The sequence below is a fragment of the Podarcis melisellensis genome (genome assembly GCF_964234715.1).
Source record: "Podarcis melisellensis genome assembly, chromosome: 4".
Taxonomy (NCBI): Eukaryota; Metazoa; Chordata; class Lepidosauria; order Squamata; family Lacertidae; genus Podarcis; species Podarcis melisellensis.
Window position 1 is genome coordinate 30,502,024 of NC_138531.1, and position 21,925 is coordinate 30,523,948.

The 21,925-nt window shown below is 42.6% G+C and overlaps 1 protein-coding gene across 1 annotated transcript; it reads right to left on the minus strand.

The window, feature by feature from the left end:
* Positions 1–288: 288 nt before the first annotated feature.
* Positions 289–20,907, minus strand: LOC309367828 (interleukin-1 receptor type 2-like). Its single transcript, XM_081907450.1, has 9 exons — positions 20,771–20,907; positions 17,987–18,114; positions 17,620–17,878; positions 12,019–12,193; positions 9,464–9,638; positions 7,784–7,849; positions 3,815–3,950; positions 2,219–2,364; positions 289–1,185 (listed from the first exon to the last, which is right to left on the minus strand). The coding sequence occupies exons 1-9, from the start codon at positions 20,782–20,784 to the stop codon at positions 1,061–1,063; spliced, it is 1,224 nt and encodes a 407-aa protein (XP_081763576.1). The 5' UTR covers positions 20,785–20,907; the 3' UTR covers positions 289–1,060.
* Positions 20,908–21,925: the final 1,018 nt, after the last annotated feature.

Here is a 21,925-nt window from a genome sequence, read left to right on the forward strand (position 1 = left end):
ATGCTTTTGAATTATGGCTCTGGAGGAGACTCTTGAGAGTCCCATGGACTGCAAGAAAATCAAACCTATCCATTCTGAAGGAAATCAGTCCTGAGTGCTCACTGGAAGGACAGATCCTGAAGCTGAGGCTCCAATACTTTGGCCACCTCATGAGAAGAGAAGACTCCCTGGAAAAGACCCTGATGTTGGGAAAGATGGAGGGCACAAGGAGAAGGGGACGACGGAGGACAAGATGGTTGGCCAGTGTTCTCGAAGCTACCAGCATGAGTTTGACGAAACTGAGGGAGGCAGTGGAAGACAGGAGTGCCTGGCGTGCTCTAGTCCATGGCATCACGAAGAGTCGGACACAACTAAACGACTAAACAACAACAACAGCCCCTTCCAGCTGTGTACTTTTCTCCCAAACTAGCTCAATTCCAGTGTCATAGCCTAGTTGAAGGGATAAAGGACCTGTGAGGATAAGATAGGTGAGGGAGGAGAGGGTTTCACACCCCTGGCCTCACATCCCTTTGGGAGAGCAATATTTGAAGGCATTAGCTTATCATCGTCCTATTTAGTTTGGGTCTAAGAAATAGCAATTAGGAATATCAGAAGCTTCCTTATACTGAGTCAGATCAATGGTTTATCAAGTTCAATATTATCTACACGGACAAGCAGTGGCTTTCTAGGGTTTCCGACAGGGACCTTTCCAGTCCTTCCTGGAGGTGACTTGGACCGAACATGGGGTGTTCTGCATGCAAAGCCAACGCTCTACCACTTTAAGAGCCCACTAGATGAGCTATGGCCCTTCTGACACACCTTCTGCTTCAGCAAGGACCATCCTTATTTCTGACTAGTGTGAGGAGCCTCAAGCAGCAGATTTGAGAGGTAAATTAACTGGCAACAATTTGCAATTTATTTCATTAATATATATTTTTACCACCAAAGGAAATTACATCAGGCTTTCCTGCCTCCGCCAGCAAAATGTCTTGGGTGATTTTTGTTTCCATCCAAAAGGTTTCTTGATATATTGCAGCAGATTACCAATCAGTTGGTTTGTTTTCATGCTAAAAGAAGTCCTTTAGGATTTGGTTGCAATATATCCCCTTGCTGATCTTCTCTTCCAACATTTATGCAGGCGCACTCCCGCAATCGCGACAACGAGAGCCACAGGAATGAGCGCCAAGTACCAAGACGTATCGCGTTCTAAAAAAATAAAATAAAAGTTGGTGTCAAACTTTGCGCAGCCTAAATAAAAAAAGTAGGGGTGTTATTTCATAAAGCCCACATATTTCAAACAGAGTACTGGATTCCCAGAAAGGTTGTATGACATTTGAGGAAGAAAAATGGAAGAAACTAAGTTAAAATGTTCAACAGCATAAAAGAAGAGCAGCTCTCCTAGATCTGGGGAACTACCGTATTGGCCTGAATATAAGCCTCACTCCCCCCCCCCATTCCGAAGGGAGAGAGCGAGGAAGAGGAAAGGCTGCCAGCAATAGAGTGTGGCTGCCCCACCCCTGCCCCCAGTATGCAGCCAGGAGCAGTGAGGAAGGGAGCGGCTTATATTCAGGTTTTTTTTCCTTTCCCCCCCTCCAATTTTAAAGGTGCGTCTTATATTTGGGTGCGGCTTATATTCGGGCCAATACGGTATAATCTTGCCCAATATCCTATTTCCAAGAGAGGCCAGCCAAGAAAGTGGATAGGGAGTTCCTTGATCCATCTTTCATAATACTTCGGGTTACGAACTTAATTCGTTCCAGAGGTCCGTTCTTAACCCGAAACTGTTCTTAACCTGAGGTGCACTTTTGCTAATGGGGCCTCCTGCTGCTGCCGCACTGCTGCTGCGCTATTTCTATTCTCATCCTGGGGCAAAGTTCACAACCTGAGGTACTATTTCCGGGTTAGTGGAGTTTGTAACTCAAGGCGTTTGTAACCTGAAGCATTTGTAACCCAAGGTACCACTGTACCTCGTGGAACCACTCTCTCTTAGCCCAACAAAGCAAAAGGTAATGCCCATATACTGTCCGAGAATTGTTCCATGTAGACTAGTGCTGTCTACACTGACTGGCAATGCCCCCCAGGCTTTCAAACAAGGGGTTGGAAGAATTAGATACTTTCTTTGCAGTTACCAACGCAGCCATGATGCGCAGTTAGGTTCTCAACCCTGGTAAAGGTCTTGCAGAGCTGAACCATACATTAACAAGTAGGGCAATAATAGTATTTGTACACAGACACATACCTTGTTGCTTTACTTGTGCTGCACGTATTTCATGCCCGAGACTATTATGGGCAACGCATGTGAAGTCTGTATTGAAATCAGCTTCTTTCACAGGGTCAAAAATCAAGGGCACCTCGATGTAATTTTCATCATTTTCTACAAGTTCCCTAAAACAAGGAAACAGTAATTTATAGGATCACTTTTTTTTTAATTGATAGCATTTCAAGATCACTGTAATTTGATTTTATTTTTTTTAGTCTAGCATTGTGTGGTGGGTGAGTGGCAAGGTGCGTAACAACGGGCACAGCATTTTATAGCACATGGGAACGCGTTCATTTCACTGCAACACCCTGATTTTGAATATTTTGTATTCAAAATAGTAGGAAAAGTGGGTTTGACAGGATCTCAGCAGTGAACCATTGTAATGCAGTTGTTAGTGTGTCAGGGAGCTTCCAGACTGCAACCAGGGTGTTGGCATGCTTAAACTTTTTGGATTTCCCCAGGAAGGAAAAATCCAGATTCAATGGGAGGGAATGTGGGCTGCTATTTTGATGCCAACAACAGCATATGGACCCTGCAAAAAACTTGCACGCAGGAGGAGCATCAATCCCACAATAACCACCTGTCTGGAAGCACTTTCAGACTAAAACCAGGACCATATTCTCATTCAGCCACAAAGTATAATATGGTGACTGAATCTGCTTGGAATGCGGTTTAAAGGTGAAAATATAATAAATGATGTAGAAAGGAAGCTGCAGCCCAAGATAGGGAAACAGGTATTAGGGACCTCATAGCTACTATAAATAAATTAAGATTTGCAGGGCCTGGTGAACTTCATCCAAGAGTACTAAAAGAACTCGCAGATACAGTCTCAGAGCCTCTGTCTATAATCGTTGAAAATTCTTGGCAAACAGATGAGGTCCCTGTGGACTGGAGGCATTAAAAAAGGGAAGGGGAGAAGAACCGGGAAATGACCAACTGTTCAGTTTGACATTGATACCAGGAATGGTTCTGGAACAGATAATTAAACAGTCTGTCTGTGAACACTTAGAAAAGGATGTTATGATTACGAAGAGCCAGCATGGGTTTCTCAAAAGCAAATTATGCCGGACTGATCGTATTTCTTTTTTTTTTATAGAGTTTCAGACTTGGTGGATCAGGGGGATGCTGGGGATGTAGCACATCTTGATTTCAGTAAGGCTTTCGACAAAGTCCTCCGTGATAGTCTTGTAGAGAAGCTGGTGAGCTAGATAATGTTACAGTTAGGTGGCTAGCTGGAGGTGATGCCAAAGTGAAGTGTAAAAGAACTATACAAAAATGGTCAGCCTCATCTTGAATTGGGATGGGAGGAGACACAGAGACGCTTTCTTCTCATTGCTGAATCCAAAGCTATGGCAGGGCGGTAAGTGGCTAGAAACCTAACAGAGGACCAAGATCTGTTAATGCTGTGAGCCTTTTCCTCTTGTGTATATATGTGTAAATAGAACCACATATCCCAAAGATACTCAAGATATCCCAAAGATATCTCAAGTGACCTCCATTTTAAAGAACTAAACACAAGGTATGTTTTGGCACCTCTCACTGTTCAGAGATTGGGGTGAGCGTAATAATACTTACTGACGTTCTCCTTCTGTAACTCTGCCCTTTTGATATAGCCTACCAATGTAAGTCTTGTTGGCTAGCCACCAAACCTCAGTATAAAAATGGCTGCTTTCTCCAGTAAGCACTTTGCATATCATTGTCAGTCGAGAACCTAGTTTGAAAAGGAAACATGGAAGTAAGAACAAACAAATGGTGAGTACTATGTTGAGCAATAATGGATATCACCACTCCTTAATTCTTAAGTCTTCTGAAGAGCTCAATAAATTCTTATTTCAGCTGACATTCAACGGCCAGGATTAAGTAGGTGTATTTTTGTTTTTATTGCATGCTCTTTGTTTCAATTGTTACCAAATCAGACTCCTTGGGAAAGATGTGTTAGAAACTTAACTAAATAAACCAAGAAGTCTACCGGGAGAAGCAGTTAGCCATTATTCATCATGTAAAGGTAAAGGGACCCCTGAAAATTAGGTCCAATCACGACCGACTCTGGGGTTGTGGTGCTCATCTCGCTTTATTGGCCGAGGGAGCCGGCGTACAGCTTCTGGGTCATGTGGCCAGCATGACTAAGCCACTTCTGGCGAACCAGAGCAGCACACGGAAATGCCGTTTACCTTCCCACCAAAGTGGTACCTATTTATCTACTTGCACTTTGACGTGCTTTCAAACTGCTAGGTTGGCAGGAGATTCATCATGTAAATAAATGTAAATGTTTTTAGTAAAACAGGTGGAAGAAGAAAATACAATTCTCACACCACTTCTTCTGGAGTCTGATTACCTGTGGACACTTAAAGTGTTGCAAATGTCTTGGTTTTTGGCCCACTTCCAATGCAAATATTGGGCATCCAGTTCCGCGCTTGGCATACGCCAGTCAAATATTGTCGTTAAACACTGCATGGTGCCAGGAATGTCACGGTATAGACAGCAGCTTACAATTTTCATATATTTGTAAGGTTTATATCCCACTTTTCATCACCAAGCAATTCAGGGTGGGTCGCACCGAAAGAAATGTATCACCATTATAAGAGAACAAAGGAGGCAGTCAGGGTGAGTTCCAGCGCCTCTTTTTTCTAGAAAAATAGCACTGAATGTCCTAATAAAAATAATGCTTTAAAAATACTTGAGTATTATTTGGCAACATTTGACCAAGCCTTTTTTGACCAATCATCCAGCCTAGTAGGGGAACCAAGAAATAGGTGGATCAGCTCTAGAGCATTGCAATAAACAACTGCCACACTTCAGAGCTTTTGTCATCAGCTAACAAGAATCTAATAGGATCAATAAAATGCAACCGACCCCAACAATCTCAAGGAAAAAGTGACAGATAATTGTCCTGGCTGAGTGAAACACCTCAGGCATCCCCTGGATGAGCAACAAGAGCCCACAGAAGCAACATTTCCCAGAGATGCCTGAAGCCTCAAAATAAAAACACTTATTTAGTCAACATCCCAAAAAGAGGAGTTGGAAGAGATGCTGGTGGCAGGTGAGTTTTTGAGCAGAGTCTGAACAGCTTCTTACAGAATTAAAGCAATAAGAGTCAAGCTTGTTTAGCTGATGACCCTTTCTATTTATGCTAGCCAGCAACATGCGGCTTAACCACATCCTTCTTGACTAAGGCAAACATTCCAATAGCCTAGAATAGCATGAGTCACTGTACTTGTTTGCACATGGAATATTTTATTGCTGCAGAGAAGTTTTTGGGTTTTTTTATGACATTTGCTGGAACTCATTCAAAAGCACGGTATCAGCCGGAGATGGCCCTGTCTTCACAGGGCATTAGGTACAAAATATCCTTCTCCCATGAAGGCACAATAAAAATATATACTTTGTTTGAAAGGAAATCACTTTCAAACTTGTGCAAATATTTAGCAATACCGATCACTTCCTCAACGCTTTTTTTTTTTGCAAATATGCCAAGTTAGACTTGAGAACACAGTGAACCCTTTGATACATACCATCTGCACTTGTCCGAATGATTACCAAGATGCAAGAAAATTACACATGTTGTTGAAAAAATGTCTGACTGGTGATACCATTTGTTTAAAATTAATACAAATTATTTTTTTAAAAGATGAAAAAACAGCCTAGATTTAGCAACAGTAGAGGCCAGCCTAGAAACCTACTGCCTATCGATTGCAGAGGTCATGTTGACATCCTCATTTCCTTCTACATTTGAAGACTTGCTCACACAGAATCTATGGTAGCTCTCTAGGCTAGGCCCCAGACCATGAGGTTCTTGGTTCAAATTATCCAGAGTCCCTGTAACTTGCATCAATTCTTTTTAGGACCTGGTATATGTGTCCATTTGTAGACAAGCACACATCTCTGATCAGGTTCTGGGCTCCATATCCCAGCCAGCTTTTGACCTCTAGGTTCCCACAATGTGTTATATACATGGGGCTGCCTCTGAAGATGGTTCAGAAACTTCAGCTGGTACAGAATTCAGTCGTTGCTTACCAGGGCAAGATAGTATGAGCATATACAGTGGTAGCTTGGGTTACAAACGGGTTAAGAACTTTACCTCAGGATGAGAACAGAAATCGTGTGGCAGCGGCACGGTGGCAGCAGGAGGCCCCATTTGCTAAAGTGGTATCTCAGGTTAAGAACTGTTTCAGGTTAAAAATGGACCTCTGGAACGAATTAAGTTCTTAACCAGAGGTACCACTGTAATGTCAATCATGGCCTGACTGAACTGGCAGCCAGTTAGTTTCCAGGTCTGATTCAATGTGCTATTTTTGACCTATGAAGCCTTAAACTGCTCAGGACTGCAATACTTCAAGGACCGAAGCGGCCTTTTCTGAGGTGGCCCCTTGCTTGTGGAACGCTCTCCCCAGGGAGCCTTGACTGGTGCCTTCATTACATATCTTTAGGGTCCAGGCAAAAATATTCCTCTTCTCCCAAACCTTTGGCTAATTAAACAATATATAGCCTTTTAAAACTACGCTGGGGGGGGTGGGCGACAGTATTGTTTTCTTTTGTTACTACAGTATGCATTTCGGTGTTGTAGTATTGTAAACCACCCTGTGATCCTCAAATGAAGGGCAATATAGAAATTTAATAAAAATAAAAAGATTTCGGTATGAGGTCTGGTGAAAACCTTTAGGTTTTCATTTCTTTCACCAGACTGGTTTATCCAAAGAGCAGACACATGCCTACATTTCCGTAATAGCTATTAAACAGAAGAAATAAGTGTTCCATATTGATGACTTTCCCCCAAGCATACAGAACATTCTTTTCTGCACTACATATATGTCATCTTTTTTTCTACTTCAAGTGTCGTGCATAAGTTCTCACAACGATATGGACCATATCTTTGACACCGTGGTAGAGGAACAAAATGCCAGGACTTTTTAAAGTGTTGTCCAAAGAAGAAAGTTTCTCAAGTCCAAGCAACAAAATGTCTTGGGAATTGTAGTTTGATGAGGGTGATCTGCTAGGAGCTCTAACACCTAGACCCCCTGCACCACCCCTAGACAGAACTTCAGTTTCAAAAGATCCCTGGATAAGGAGAATTAGAGCCAAAAACCTATTTTCCTGCATTCCAGTTGTTCTTGTTCCATTTGTTTTAACATGGAAAGCCGCAGGTGGTTGAGTGGTCACCAGCTGTTTGTTCAATCAAAATCACCCCAGTCTGGTTTCTGCCCAAATAACTGGCAAGGAAAAGGTTCAGCTCCTCAGTTTTGAAGACATGAAGGAACAAGGGGGGGCGGGGAAGAGAATCATGACATGACACAATATGTGTAAGTTTGGTTTGGCCCTGTCCGCAAAAGGCTGAATTGTGGATACGCCTCAGGATGCAACAGACATCATTAATTCTGCCACAATTATAGCAAAGTCAGTAAAGCCACCATTAGCTGTTATTATGGTTGGAACTAATATAGTACTAAAACCCACTGGTAAGAAATTTAAAACTGAGTTATAATTCTTATTTTGTAACATAATGGTACTTTGTTTTCAGAAACGACTTGAATAAATTGTTGGCCTTACCGAGACCTGCTAATGTAATCTTTTCATTTGGGTAGACAATCACAGGTCGGCTTCTCTTCTTTTGGCCTAGTGAGAGTTCAGAGAAAAGATGTTGCAGAGAATTACATCCGCTTTTCTGATACAGCAATAGTTTCCATTATTTACCAGGATAAAGAAATAACCTCGCTCAAAAGAATAAGGCATGAAATGTAACTGTTATCACTAGAATGAACATCGACCAGAATTCCAGTGCGTTCAGAGATCTTGTCTCTCTCTCTCTCTTTCCTCTCTCTTTGCTCTGTGAAATTTTCAGAGGTTCTCAGCTGGTTTAAAATAAATTGAAATGGGGGAAGAATGTGCAGTTCTTACATTGATCTGAAAACACATTAAGCACACTACCACCCCCTGCTGGTCAGCCTGACTAACAGGTAAATTAACATATATATCTATATTTATTTAACAGAGCAGCAGACAAAGAAACCTGTACAAATTTAAAACAAAAAAGGGGAGAGTGAGAGAGGTGTATTTGTCTACCCTTTCCCGCTATTAGTTAAATATTGCATTCCCCCAGCTAATGGAAATCACCTCCCAGGGCTCTCTTTTGGCATAAATTACTTGGTTTTGCAAGCGGAGGCTTCTAAGCCACAAGCATTCTACCTCCCACAAAGGCTGCGAATTCCTCACACTTCCACTGGCCACTAGCCAACGATCTTAGTTCTCTTCTGAAACTATTTCAGGCTCTTATCGGAAGCAAATAGCTGGAATGTTGTGCTGGGTAAGCTCAGGGCTTTAGCAATTGGCAGTTGCAATGATGAGAAAGAGTAGGAGTCTTTTCTTTCGCTGCCAAAATACATCCCAGGAAAGCTGTTTAGAGTCAAGGACGTGCATATTCCGTGCATCTGCAGTTGGGCAACTTTTCTGACCCTGAGGGAGACATTCTTTTGACCTCAACAGAAGTGTGTTTTGGGCTGTGGCGATACATGGGGAGAAGAGGGTTACCCTTTTCCTTCCCGTCAGTGACCCCATACAAGAAAATTCAGCCCCACACAGGAGATTCAAAAATACAGTGGTACCTCAGGTTACAGACACTTCAGGTTACAGACTCCGCTAACCCAGAAATATTACCTCGGGTTAAGAACTTTGCTTCAGAATGAGAACAGAAATCGTGCTCCAGCGGCGTGGCAGCAGTGGGAGGCCCCATTAGCTAAAATGGCACCTCAGGTTAAGAACAGTTTCAGGTTAAGAACAGACCTCCAGAACGAATTAAGTTCTTAACCCAAGGTACCACTGTAGCCTTCTTTTGGTAACAACAGAGAACTGTTTTCAAGTCTCAATAACTCCCTGTGGCGTGGTAAGGGGCTAGATGGGGAGGCCCCATGGCTCGCATCTGGTCCATGGGGCATAAGTTCTCCACCTTTGGTCTAAACTGACCGGCAATGGCTCTCTAGTTTTGCAGTCTTTTCCTGCCTTGCATAGAAATGCCACAGATTAACCTTTCGCTTGCATAGCTTGTGTTCTGAGCAATGATTCCTTGCTACGCATATTTCAACAATATGCACATTTGTATAATTGATCCATGTGGAAAATATAAAGTTTACTTCATACCAAATTTGTATTTTTTTAAGCAAAGAAAAGTGGATCATCTGTATGTACAGTCCTGCTCGTCATTGCGTACTTTAATAGTTCAAGAGTAAACATTACCAAGTGTTTCTAACTGAATGGTCCTGGTGATGTTATATTGTCCCGCTTCGTGCCGAAAGGGCAGCTGGCAAGTATAGTAGCCTGAATCATCCAAGGACACAGAGTTTATGATGAGATAATTTGTGCCCTTCAAAACAGCAAATTTCTTATTGTCAATGTCCAAAGGTATTGAGTCCTAGAAACAAAAAAATAAAAGTACACAAATAAAATGGGCAGCTGAACATTTAGTAGCAAAATACAATGCTTCAGTGCCAAGAAGTCTTGAGGTGATTTTTTTTCAGTGAATTCTTAATGTCACTGAGCTAGTTTAACATCCACTGATGCAGCAATGATGGCATTTTGGAAAGGCCATGAAACACTGGGAAGACTTTGTGGCAGGGGTCTGATTCCTGACAGATTCCGAAGCAGAAAAGTGCCTCAAATAAGCTTTTTATACACAATGTCCACATAAAGCTTAAATGCCACTGTTTATTCCTGTGTACATGAGCACAGAGGATCTTGCAGTAAGCACCAGACTCACACCTTTACCCTTCCTTCTCCCCCCACAGAGTCGGAATAAGAGTTATTTTCATTTTCCACGAATCCTGGTTTATTACATTCAAACCAAGGGCAGTGGTTTAAAACAAGCTCTGACCAGTTTAAAAACAGGCCAACTTAAAAAACAAACAAACCATGGATTATGAAGCTGGCTTCCTTAACTAAGCAGGGTTTGCAAGTGTGACTATTTGGTTTACACTTTGACTCGCTTCAGTTTCCGTGTGGTGCCAGGAAAGGAGAGAGCTCTTTGTTAAAGTCTTGCAATAAGCCACATGGTTACACAATAATGACTAACTGTTGTAGTGGCAGCGTGAGTGGAAAATTCCATATTGTATTGATCAACCAATGATAGATTAAATGAGGACAAGCCTCCATTTCTGGTCCATATCACTTTCACATGTGTTCACCCAGAAAACTTTTCCATCCCTTATGTGCATTAATGTTTTATTTAGTTAGTTATTAAAAATCTGAACAAAAATCAACATTTGGGTGCTTATTCTTAACTGCATTTTCTCTTAAAACGTGCATTTTGTTTTCTCTCCGGATATGTATCTTTAAACATGTTCTGATAATTTATATTGAACCGAAAATTATGTCAACAGCAGCTGGAGAAATGTGAGATCTGATGGGCATGTTCTGATCCACACATTAGTCAGTCCAGGAATTGCAGATTAGGTCAGTTTATATCAGAATGAGCAATGATCAAATTCCTCAGGGAAACCTGATCAAAATGGTTCTCCATCACAAAGTCAACTTGGCACGATTCCAGAATAACTTTGTAAAATGATATTGTGATCCTGGGTTTCACTTATTGGCCAGACACTGTTATCACTAAATAAAAACTCATGGTCTAGTCAGTTACTGACAGACCTGGTTTCTGGTGAAAGGGCTATAAACTACAGATAAATTTAGCAGGGCTCTGCAGGATTTCAGAACTACTGCCCATGTCATTAGTGTCAAAATTGAATGTGCACCATGCACATTCATAATTCAATAAAATTAACACGTGGAAAATGGTTTGTTTAGAATTTGGACAGAGTGGATGGCTTTAACCAAAAAGGAGGAAATTAGTTTTAGCGAACTAAATTAAGTGCTGTGCAGTTCCAAAAAAATAAAATAGCCTCAGGCTTTGGACTCAACTTAGCATGGTTCTCTTGGATCAGAACTAATGTTGTATCTAGTCTAGCATTCTGAGTCTAACATGCTTCTGGACATAGCCAAGGCACAATGGCAACAACCTTTTCTTTTGGCATCAGTATCTGATGTTCAGGGCTATGCTAAGGTTACCAGATTTTTTTCAATGAATCCAGGGACACTTTTCAACTTCAGTAGGAATGATAGGATTTTGTATGGGGACTGATTTGTAAATCCAGGGACTGTCCCCGGGAAACCGGGACATCTGGTAACCTTAGGCTAGCTGCCTCTGAACATAAAGAACATTTGGGTTTTTTTTTAAAAAGCTCATGATGGACCTCTTCTTTGTGAAAACAGCTTGTCATCTTAAATGCAAATATAATATTCTACAAACAAAGCAACCGAATGAAACTTTCAGGCTATTGTATCAAAGCTTTAACTCAAGAGCACATCTTCAGGCCACCATAATCTAAGGTCCTTTTTCAAAGCTACAGCTAATTAATCTGATCCTAGGCTAAGGATAGGTACGTAATTTATGTCCCTTGAGATGTGGTTGAACTACAGCTCCCATAATCCTGGACCCCTGGTCATGCCAGCTGCAGATGGTGGAAATCTAGCAACATCTGGAGGACCATTGCAGCCCCGTCCCTGGCCTTAGCAGAGTTGGCCACAATTCAACTAAGATGCCAATTCAAATGAATGGGCTTAGGCATGTCATAGCCCTGCATAGGACCCTGTGCAATTTCTACCATGATGTCAACGTCTTATATTATTCTGCCTTTCGTTCTAAGTGCAGTGCAGATGATAGTCCCTTGTGGGTTTGGATACTGGAAGTCTAAGTTCAAATTCCCAAAGTGCCAGGAAGAAATTACCCATAATAATACCTTGTACCATTTGAGTTCGTAGTTTGTATTCTTTTGTACAAAACTCTCCAAGGCCGGACAGACAACCTTTCCAGGACTGAATGTGAAAGCCTTCTGGAGATAGGAAATATTTCGAACGGCGCTTTTCTCCACAACTGTGAGATGAACAGACACATCAGCACAGTAAGAAGAATTCCTGCAGGCGGAGGGCAAATGGGCAGCGGGGGGGAGAAGAAGAAACACGGCATTTATACACAACAAGGGAAGATTTATCATTGCACCATAACCCACCATTGTTTTTTATTATTCAGATTTAACCACTTTGAACAATTAAGTACACACAGGACACTAAAATCGCCACCCTCTGAAAAAGCATCTGAAAAAGAGGCTGAGGGAACACTCCACAAAGGAGGGTGTTTGAAAAAAGGGTGCGGGACTGCCAGCTCTGCAGGCAGGGGGTGACATAACTGGGCTCTTGAGCCCCACAGGGGTGCCACAGAAAGAATGTACAGTGGTACCTCGGGTTAAGAACTTTGCTTCAGGATGAGAACAGAAATCGTGCCCCGGTGGCGCAGCAGCAGCAGGAGGCCCTATTAGCTAAAGTGGTGCTTTAAGTTAAGAACAGTTTCAGGTTAAGAATGGACCTCCAGAACGAATTAAGTTCTTAAGCAGAGGTACCACTGTAGTTGGTCAAGGGATCTGTGGACTCAAAAAGGCCAAAAACCTCTGCCATTTGATGTCAGGACTCAGGAGTTTTCCTGCTTCCTCTTGTGAGCTAAACAGCCAGAACTGAAAATCTGCCTTATTGACTTCAGTATAAAAGGGATCAATAGAGCCATCAGCTGACTTGCACTTAAATGGCAATCTTGGTGAAAATAGGAGAAGCCCAGGTGTTTGAGAGGCACCAATATTGGCAACACAAGTTTGATCAGGCTGCAGGAATAGACAGATAACCTTCAGAATGATCCAGTGGCCATCTGTAAGTGTCACAGAGATAGGATTCACATCAATGCAAGGGCCATTGGGTTGCCATTTAGATGCTGTATAATAGACATGACTTATGACTCCTATGGAGAAACTGCCACAGATACTGGGGACTCAGCTATGCATCTGCAAATATAATGCTTTAAGTGTCTTTTAAGTGCATTATACAAATGTGGCACTAGATGGCAATGGTGAGCTTATGGCAAATTCAATATATATTTTAAAAACTTTTTTTGAAAAAAGCATTTTCGCAGCATTTTATATGTGTGCATCTAGATTCCACCAGGGTGTAAGCAAGGAGCAATGCACACTTTGCGTCCCATTGATTTGTTTGTTGTTTTGTTTTGTGTGTAGGGTCTGATGAGGAATTTATGCAGTTGGAAAAATCTGCTTAAAAAACAAATAAACAGTCCTGTAATGCAAAGCCACTACTGAATACAGCTCAGGGTGTGTGTTGTTATTTAAAAGCTAGATTAAACATTTAAAATATTTTATCTGAGGCAGAGGAGAAGCCAAGGTCACCAACTGCAGAGAGTATGGAATTTTTTCACTGATGGAGGCCCTTCTTTGGTGTAATGTTTGAAATAGCCCCAGGTTTGTACATTGTCTAAAGGATCCAGCTATATTGATGTGCTATATACAATTCTGGTGTATCTTAATTCTTTTTTCTCTCTTGTTAAAAAGTAATTGTAGGGTTGATTTTATGCTGTTCATCACAATATATTTTTTCTTAATATTGGTGGAATCAAAACTTCTGAATATAAGTTAGTTTGCACATAGATTTTCTGTCCTGAGAAGCCCTGACAAAATTGTTGTTTACGGTTGCTTGAGCAAAAGCTGTAACTATTAAACCAGCCTACATTTGTGATAGGGACGCGGGTGGCGCTGTGGCTTAAACCACAGAGCCTAGGACTTGCTGAACACAAGGTCAGCGGTTCAAATCCCCACGATGGGGTGAGCTCCCATTGCTCAGTCCCTGTTCCTGCCAACCTAGCAGTTCGAAAGCACGTCAAAGTGCAAGTAGATAAATAGGTACCGCTATGGCGCGAAGGTAAATGGTGTTTCCATGCACTGCTCTGGTTTGCCAGAAGCGGCTTAGTCATGTTGGCCACATGACCTGGAAGCTGTACGCCGGCTCCCTCAGCCAATAAAGCAAGATGAGCGCCACAACCCCAGAGTCGGTCACGACTGGACCTAATGGTCAGGGGTCCCTTTACCTTTACCTTTTTATTTGTGATAAAGGGAAGTCCTTTGCAACCTGAGGACCAGGCTGAAAAAGGTGTATGTTGTTCGGCTCATGATTACTTGGCAAGGAACTGTATAGGTATGTCTTGGATTTTTCATTCGGACATAATATCTTCCAGATGAATTTGCTTGTGGGATTAATATAGAGGCATTATAATGGAAATGACATTATGAAAGAAAACGACATCAGCCGCTGACTTTTTCACCGAAAAAATCATTTACATATCCTCTGCAATAAGTGACCTCTTTCTGCACGTATGCCAGTCCCCCTGAGGTTTACACTGGAAGTCTTGCATACTTTTCATTGCACATGTCTCTTTCCACTCAGTGGAGTAACTTCTGGTATTAAGTACATTGCAACGCCACAGGACACTGAGCACATCTGTGTTTCTCTACCTTGGGACACTTTTCTGTCTGTGCAAGACTGCTAAAATATTGCACAGAGGTAGTGTAAGAGCTGTTTCATCACTATCAGGCTCAACAGCATCAGTATCACTCTCAGCAGAGATAATTTATTTGGGGGGGACATCTTTTCTGTTTATTAGCAATGACCAATGTAAGACATTTGAAAATACAAGCCCACCCCCTTCCATCTTCCGTTTCTTACTAGAGGGCTAAATGTGATCGAAATTACTTGCGGATGTCACTTTTAGCCATTGACTGCTACAAGGATGACACAAATCCAGATGTTCAAACAGGTGGCAACAGGTGGGACCACAAGAGACCAGTTGTGTAAGGCACCACTTTCTGCACTCTAGACAGGCTCCCTATTTTAAACGCATGCCCTGAACAGACATCACGGACAGTTTAAGGCCAAACCCTGCCAGCTGCTGGTGCCTATCGCCCATGAACTGGTTTTTTAATTACATCTTTCCTTCCGCTTTTTAACAAAATGCAGACACTGAGGCTATAACTTGAGGAGGAAAATTGATGCCGTGGAGGGGAGGTTTCTTGACCTTCCCTTTCCTTGAGCCATTTTCAATAAAAATCACACCCATAAAGACGGAAAGTGTACGTTAGGCTGCCGCAAGGTTTCTGCCTGGCTACTTGCATTCATCAAGCCCAGAAGGAAGCTTCTCTTTTCCAGCCCCACATCGTGGACTATTCATTAGGTAAAGGTAAAGGGACCCCTGACCATTAGGTCCAGTCGTGGCCGACTCTGGGGTTGCGGCACTCATCTCGCTTTATTGGCCGAGGGAGCCGGTGTACAGCTTCCAGGTCATGTGGCCAGCATGACTAAGCTGCTTCTGGCAAACCAGAGCAGCGCACGGAAACACTGTTTACCTTCCCGCCTGTTTACCTATTTATCTACTTACGCTTTGATGTGCTTTCGAACTACTAGGTTGGCAGGAGCAGGGACCGAGCAACAGGAGCTCACCCCGTTGCGGGGATTCGAACTGCCGACCTTCTGATGAGCAAATCCTAGGCTCTGTGGTTTCACCCACAGCGCCACCCACGTCCCGGACTATTCATTAGCCCACACTAAAAACAAAGCAGCACTTAATGTGACCATTAATAACCACAATTGTAACCTTTAATAAGTATGCATGGTGCTTTCTAAAGTGATAATGTTAATAATCATCAAAACATTGCAGGGTCTTCAAAGCTCATTTCATGCCCCAAGCCCTTCCCCTCAACTAGTTGCATTTCAGTGAGTGCTTTGCCCTTCCTCTTTCCATACCACCTGCAAAGTGCCACATGCATAGGTAAAGGTAAAAAATAGGTAAAGGACCCCTGTCAAAGATGACTGTGAGGTTGCAGTGCTCATCACGCTTTCTGGCCGAGGGAGTTGGTGTTTGTCCACAGTTTTCTGGGTCATGTGGCCAGCATGACTGAACTGCTTCTGGTGCAACAGGACACTGTGACGAGTGCCGGAGCACGCAGAAACACCGTTTACCTCCCCACCACAGCAGTACCTATTTATCTACTCACACTGGTGTGCTTTCGAACTGCTAGGTTGGTAGGAGCTGGGACAGAGTAACAGAAGCTGGCTCCATTGTGGGGATTCGAACCACTGACCTTCTGGTCCACAAGTCCAAGAGGCTCAGTGGTTTAGACCACAGCGCCACCCTCATCCCTTGTAGTGCCAGACATACACAGAGTTCAAGACATCCCCTTGCAGGAGAAACATGACTGCCCTCCTCACGCCACACAAGAAACAAGGATGTCAAAGAAAGGAAGCGTAAGTCACTTCCACATTTCTGCAACCACCATTTAAAAATAGTAATAATAATGTCCAGGGCTGAGGAGCCATACCCTCTTGTGGCTAGGCTTCACATTGTATTGGTGATGGATGTAACATGTCGTTCCTTCTCTTGCAAGGGCTGCACTTCCCTCAGGAACAATAATGGCTGAGTTGGATGTAGCCACATGATCCAATGCAGCTAAACATTATTATAATGCAACACTGACTTTGGGGGAGCTGGTTTTCCCGTGACAGTCACACCAAGCTTCAGTTATAGGATCTGAGCCTTGTTCTTAGTAATGAAAGAATACTTACACTGAAGCGTGCCCAACTCCTAGGGGCAGAGGGGTCTTTGGCCCCCTCAATATTTGCTGACAGGGGATCAGGTCCCCTTAATGTTGAGGGGGTGGAGAAGGCCTAGCACAGCACAGTTCACTGGGTGGCTCCTCCTGAGCATGAGAGAGGAAGCTGTTCCATGTTGGGTTCCCTGCTTGCCTCTCCCTGAAGATGCGAGTCGCACATATGACATGTATGCACGCCACATGCCACACACACCAATATTGGGTACAATATAGTACCTTTGGTACACCGAAGTTATGTGGATGAAGATGGCCTCAGATAAGGTAAAGGTAAAGGTAAAGGTACCCCTGCCCGTACGGGCCAGTCGTGACCGACTCTGGGGTTGCGCGCCCATCTCGCTTAAGAGGCCGGGGGCCAGTGCTGTCCGCAGACACTTCCGGGTCACGTGGCCAGCGTGACGAAGCTGCTCTGGCGAACCAGCACCAGCGCAGCACACGGAAACACTGTTTACCTTCCCGCTATAAAGCGGTACCTATTTATCTACTTGCACTTAAGGGTGCTTTCGAACTGCTAGGTGGGCAGGAGCTGGGACCAAATGACGGGAGCTCACCCCGCCGCGGGGATTCAAACCACCAACCATACGATCGGCAAGTCCTAGGCGCTGAGGTTTTACCCACAGCGCCACTGCGTCCCTGGCCTCAGCAAAAAAAATCCAATGCGTTCAGTCTCTGCTCTAAAGAACTCTTACTTCTCAATGCATCTTACCTTCTCCAACACTTGATAAACAGTACCCCAGATCTGTCTTGTAAATCCATTGCCAGTAAGTCTTCAGTGATGCGTGAATACGCATGTTATCTGCTTAACCCTATGTAGCCTAGGCTAACAGTCTTGTGCCTTAGAATGCCTACCTTCGAGTGCAGATATATTCCCCAGAATCCTCACTGGAAGCTGGCAAAAACCAAAGAGCATCATCTTGTAAGAGAATTCTTGTTTCTCTGTATCCTGCAGGGATAATTGTTGCTGAATCATTTTTCCCCCAGGTGACATTCAAGGGCTGATCAAAAGCATCCATATGTTTGTATCTCAAAGGAGGGCATTTGAGGACCACTGGTTCTCCTGCCAGTACAAGAGTGGACCTGAAATGCACGGTGCGATCGTGGCAATTATCTACGTAAAAAGAAAAAAAAAAAGAATGGCTTTGTATTAAAAAGAAGAAAAAAGAAACACTGGAATGTTCTAAACCAGGACTTGGCTATTGATGGTTACTGCTTTCACCTGCACTTCCCGTACGCTGGATTCTGAAGGCAGAAGTATCCAGTGTATTGGCAATGAAAATACATAAGAGCCTGGGCACCATATTCCGTAGAAAACAGGAAAGAGAAAGATGGATGACACCTTGGAACCTGTGAATGAGAAGAAGAGTGTCATAACAACAGAAGTGTTCTAAACGAGATGGTGACTAAACTACCTTTTTTAGAACAAACTGTTAAGGCATGAGAAAAGCCCGCCAGAAATATCTCTTCAACTGCCTGACAGCCTTGTCTCTAGAGCTCCTGGGCTTAAAACTGGGACTGGCATAGCTCCAGACTCTGATGAAAACATGGATTGGATTCCCTTTACATAGTGGTGGTCAACCTTCTTAACAACTCAAGCCCAGAGTACAAAACAGTGTCTCTGTTGTGGACAGTGAAGTGCATATGCTGTTCTGCTCCATCACAAGTGCTTGGAGTAACTTTGCTTCTTATCTATTGAACTTGGGAGCAGATAGTCTAGTACTGGACTGGAAGACGATTATGGCATAGATGAACTCATGGGACCCTCCTGTTCCATCCTGATGTACCACAATCTCCAGCTGCCTGTGGCACATTTGCCAGGCATGTTCTAAAACCAGGGTGACCAAATTGGTACCTGTCAGATGTTTGGGACAACACTGAACACCATCTGATGCTCAGTCTGTATATATGTGTGTAAAAAAAACAACAACCCTCATATATCACAAAGGCACCACAGCTTCCAATGACCAATGAACCAAGACCAAAGTATTCTATGCTTTTTTAAAAAAAAATGTAAATCACTTTGAGACTTCTTTTTGTAGTACTGTAAGTTGACAAGTAAACATAACAAATCAAAATAAATGTGTTGGCACCCCTGAAGTCTCTCAACACTTGGAAGCTGGGCTGTGTGCAACTGGAGATGAACAACTTAATAGGTTGTTCGTAATATGGATTCCATTTTCACCTCAATTTTCTCCACTCCACATTATTTCTCCCAACTGACAGTTGACTGCTCTTCTCTGCTGACTAGAACCATCAGCCAACCAAAGTCTTATTGTTTTCCAGACCAATCAAAATGAATTTACGTGATCCAAGCCACATCTACAAATACTAAAAGTGATGATCTCAGTTTTCAGAATCTGCTGCCAAGCAGCTACTGCTAAACAGGCCTGCAATATAGTAACAGCGCAAGGTCGTGACTTTGACAGTCACACTCTGAATTCAACACAGACCACATAACTTCCCCTCCCCCCAGCACAAAACATAATCATGGGCACAACATTTCTCCACAGACATATATACACATTTAAGTCCTGTGACCTCCTAAATTCAGGGGACTTAAAGCCAGGTGTTTCTAGTATTGCTTGCTGAAAGGCTTCCAAAACACTGTATTTTAAGCTTGTCATCATCACACAATCTTTTTTGTACAACCAAAGTTTACTTTAGAAGGGATACTGTTTGCTAACGAGAGATGGTTCTATGGTGTGTTGTGAGCAAACCCAAATCTTTCCTTAGATTATTTATGTATGTAAAGTATGGCTACTTTAAATACTTTGGCTAGAACTCAACTTTCAGCAATTTAAAATTATTATTCTGTCTTATTATTCTGGTTTCTTATTGCTCTTTCCTAAACTCCATAGGAAGAAGCTTGCTGAAGGATATTTGAGTTAAGTTCATGGTTACCAACTATTAGGTATCTGAGCACTGAAAATGCATGGTCTACACATTACTCAATACATTTTGGGCAAGTTCATGTTTCCGGTTCTAATCTGAAACATGAGTCATGTCCTCCAAACCAGGATATAAGCCAAAATCAAAATACAGGAAGTGGGCACACTGTTTTTCTCTAAAATTTAACCTTCTGAATATAGCTGACCAAGCTTTTTCTGTACCATCTAAAGTTCTTCTGGCAGCAACTTCAGCCACTGGCCAACCTTAGGCCCCTAGATTGTGAGAATGATTTTCCTATCCTTGGGGACATCAGATAGAACCCAGGTCCATTGGCTCCCAGTGAGAGTGATGGATACATGATTGATTTTGGCAAGGGAAAGGGGGATCTTTCTCTGGTGGGAAAGAGAGGTACATGCGTAGGATAGCACGCACAGGGAAATGCTGAGGTGCAAATCAGTCCCCTTTGGCATAAAGTCAAGGGGGAACAGGCAACAGAATGTGGAAAGGGACCAATGGAACTCTATGTCCTTAGAAGACTAGGAGTACAAAGCCATGTGCCACAAATCTGCATATAGCAGTTTATATGCATAGATGCAAATTTAGACTGACTTCTGTCCTATAAGCAAAGTTGGAAAAGCAGGAAGGGGCAGCAGATCCAGGGCTAAAAGCCCCTGGACCACCCACTAAAACACCCCACAATGGGTGGTTTTAGTCCTGAGTTTTTGGAGTGGGCTATAGGAGGCAAGCAGTGTCCATTTACCTCTCAGCAGAACAGACAGAGGGCCACCCATAGCCCCATGCTGCAAACCGACCAATGTTGACTATATTTCATGCCCTTCATGCATGAAAGCAAAACCAAAACCTCATGGAAGTCTTTCATTCCTTGACAAAAAGTTTCAATTTTTAGTCACATGGAACCTACAGAGTTTTACTTCACCAAATATAGTTCTGTGAAGACCTCTGCATACATATTATAGTCAATAAATAGTTGCAAGAACCATCAGCACTCAAATGTTTGGTCCATTAGCTCCCCCGCCCCTACTTTTGACTAAACAATCAAACTGTCCATGTTTTATTACTCTGCTATCTCCATAAAGAAACATTTCACACTTACCCAGATCTCTCCATCTTTTGTCTTGGAACTTTTCAAAGAGCAGTAAAGTACTTTATCTTAATGGAAGAGTCTCAGCAGATCGACTTATATATATCTATATATATCAGAAAAACTTACGAAAACTTTCCCAAGTTACCCAATTCTGATTTGTCAGAACAAAAGAGGTATGAGGTACACCTTTCCAGCGTTTCGAGGCTATGGGGAACAAAAAAACCCAATACTTGTTCAAAGCAAGGGGAAGTGACTTCCTTTTTTATGACGCTGTTTCTTTCCAGTGGAGGGAAAAACTTGCAATTAACCTCAGACAACAAAAGTCTTTTTGCTGTTGCCAATCAGTTGACAATGTTCACGTTTGTAGGGCTGTCAGCCAGAAAAAAAGAAATTAAGTTGATCTTCTACGTTATAACCATTAACTGGTTATAACGTATAATATTTTTTTATTATTCATTAAATTTCTATACCACCTTTCATGAGAAGGCCACAGGACGATTTACAATATAAAAACACAAAAATATGTAACAAAGTAACAAAGCAAAAACACCCACAACACAAACACCCACAACAATCTATGGCCACTCCAGAAGGATACCATAGTTGACGGCACTGTAAACCTCTGAAAGGTCAAGGTGGTTTAACAGGCACACATTTCCCCCTGTCTATCTCCTGAGGGAGGTCATTATACAGGGAAGCCAAAGCAGTTTCTGTGCCAAAATCAAAGTTAAACCCAAACTGAATCAGATCCAGAAAACTGGTTTCCTCCAAGACTGCCTGGTACCAAAAACAAACAAGAGATATGCTCTTTCGAAATACTGAAGAATACGAGGTAACTTGGCTGTAAAGAAATCCCTCAAAACTTACAGTTGGTGTCTGCATAATTTGTCTTGTGTAACCAACCCTACACATATTCTTAGTAAAAAGCCACCTTCAACAATGGGAAGAAAAAGTAAAAGGTAACTCCTCCCCTCTTCAAAAAGGTTATAAATTGTGTGCCGTAAACCTGAAATGAACAGGAAGATTCAGTTTAAGACTTCCTAAGGGGGGGGAATACCACTCCAAATGACTCAGAAATCTGTTCTGTGGAACAATTGTATCCACAGAATAAAGAATTTTATAACATTTTCCTTGTCTAATCTGATTCTGCACCCAGGGAGAAAT

Excerpts from the sequence above, each read along its gene's own strand:
- LOC309367828 (XM_081907450.1), bottom strand. Across the intron at positions 9,639-12,018 it reads ACGAACTCAAATGGTACAAG|GACTCAATACCTTTGGACAT; the intron begins GTATTATTATGG and ends TTTTGTTTCTAG. Across the intron at positions 1,186-2,218 it reads AGCACAAGTAAAGCAACAAG|AACGCGATACGTCTTGGTAC; the intron begins GTATGTGTCTGT and ends TTATTTTTTTAG.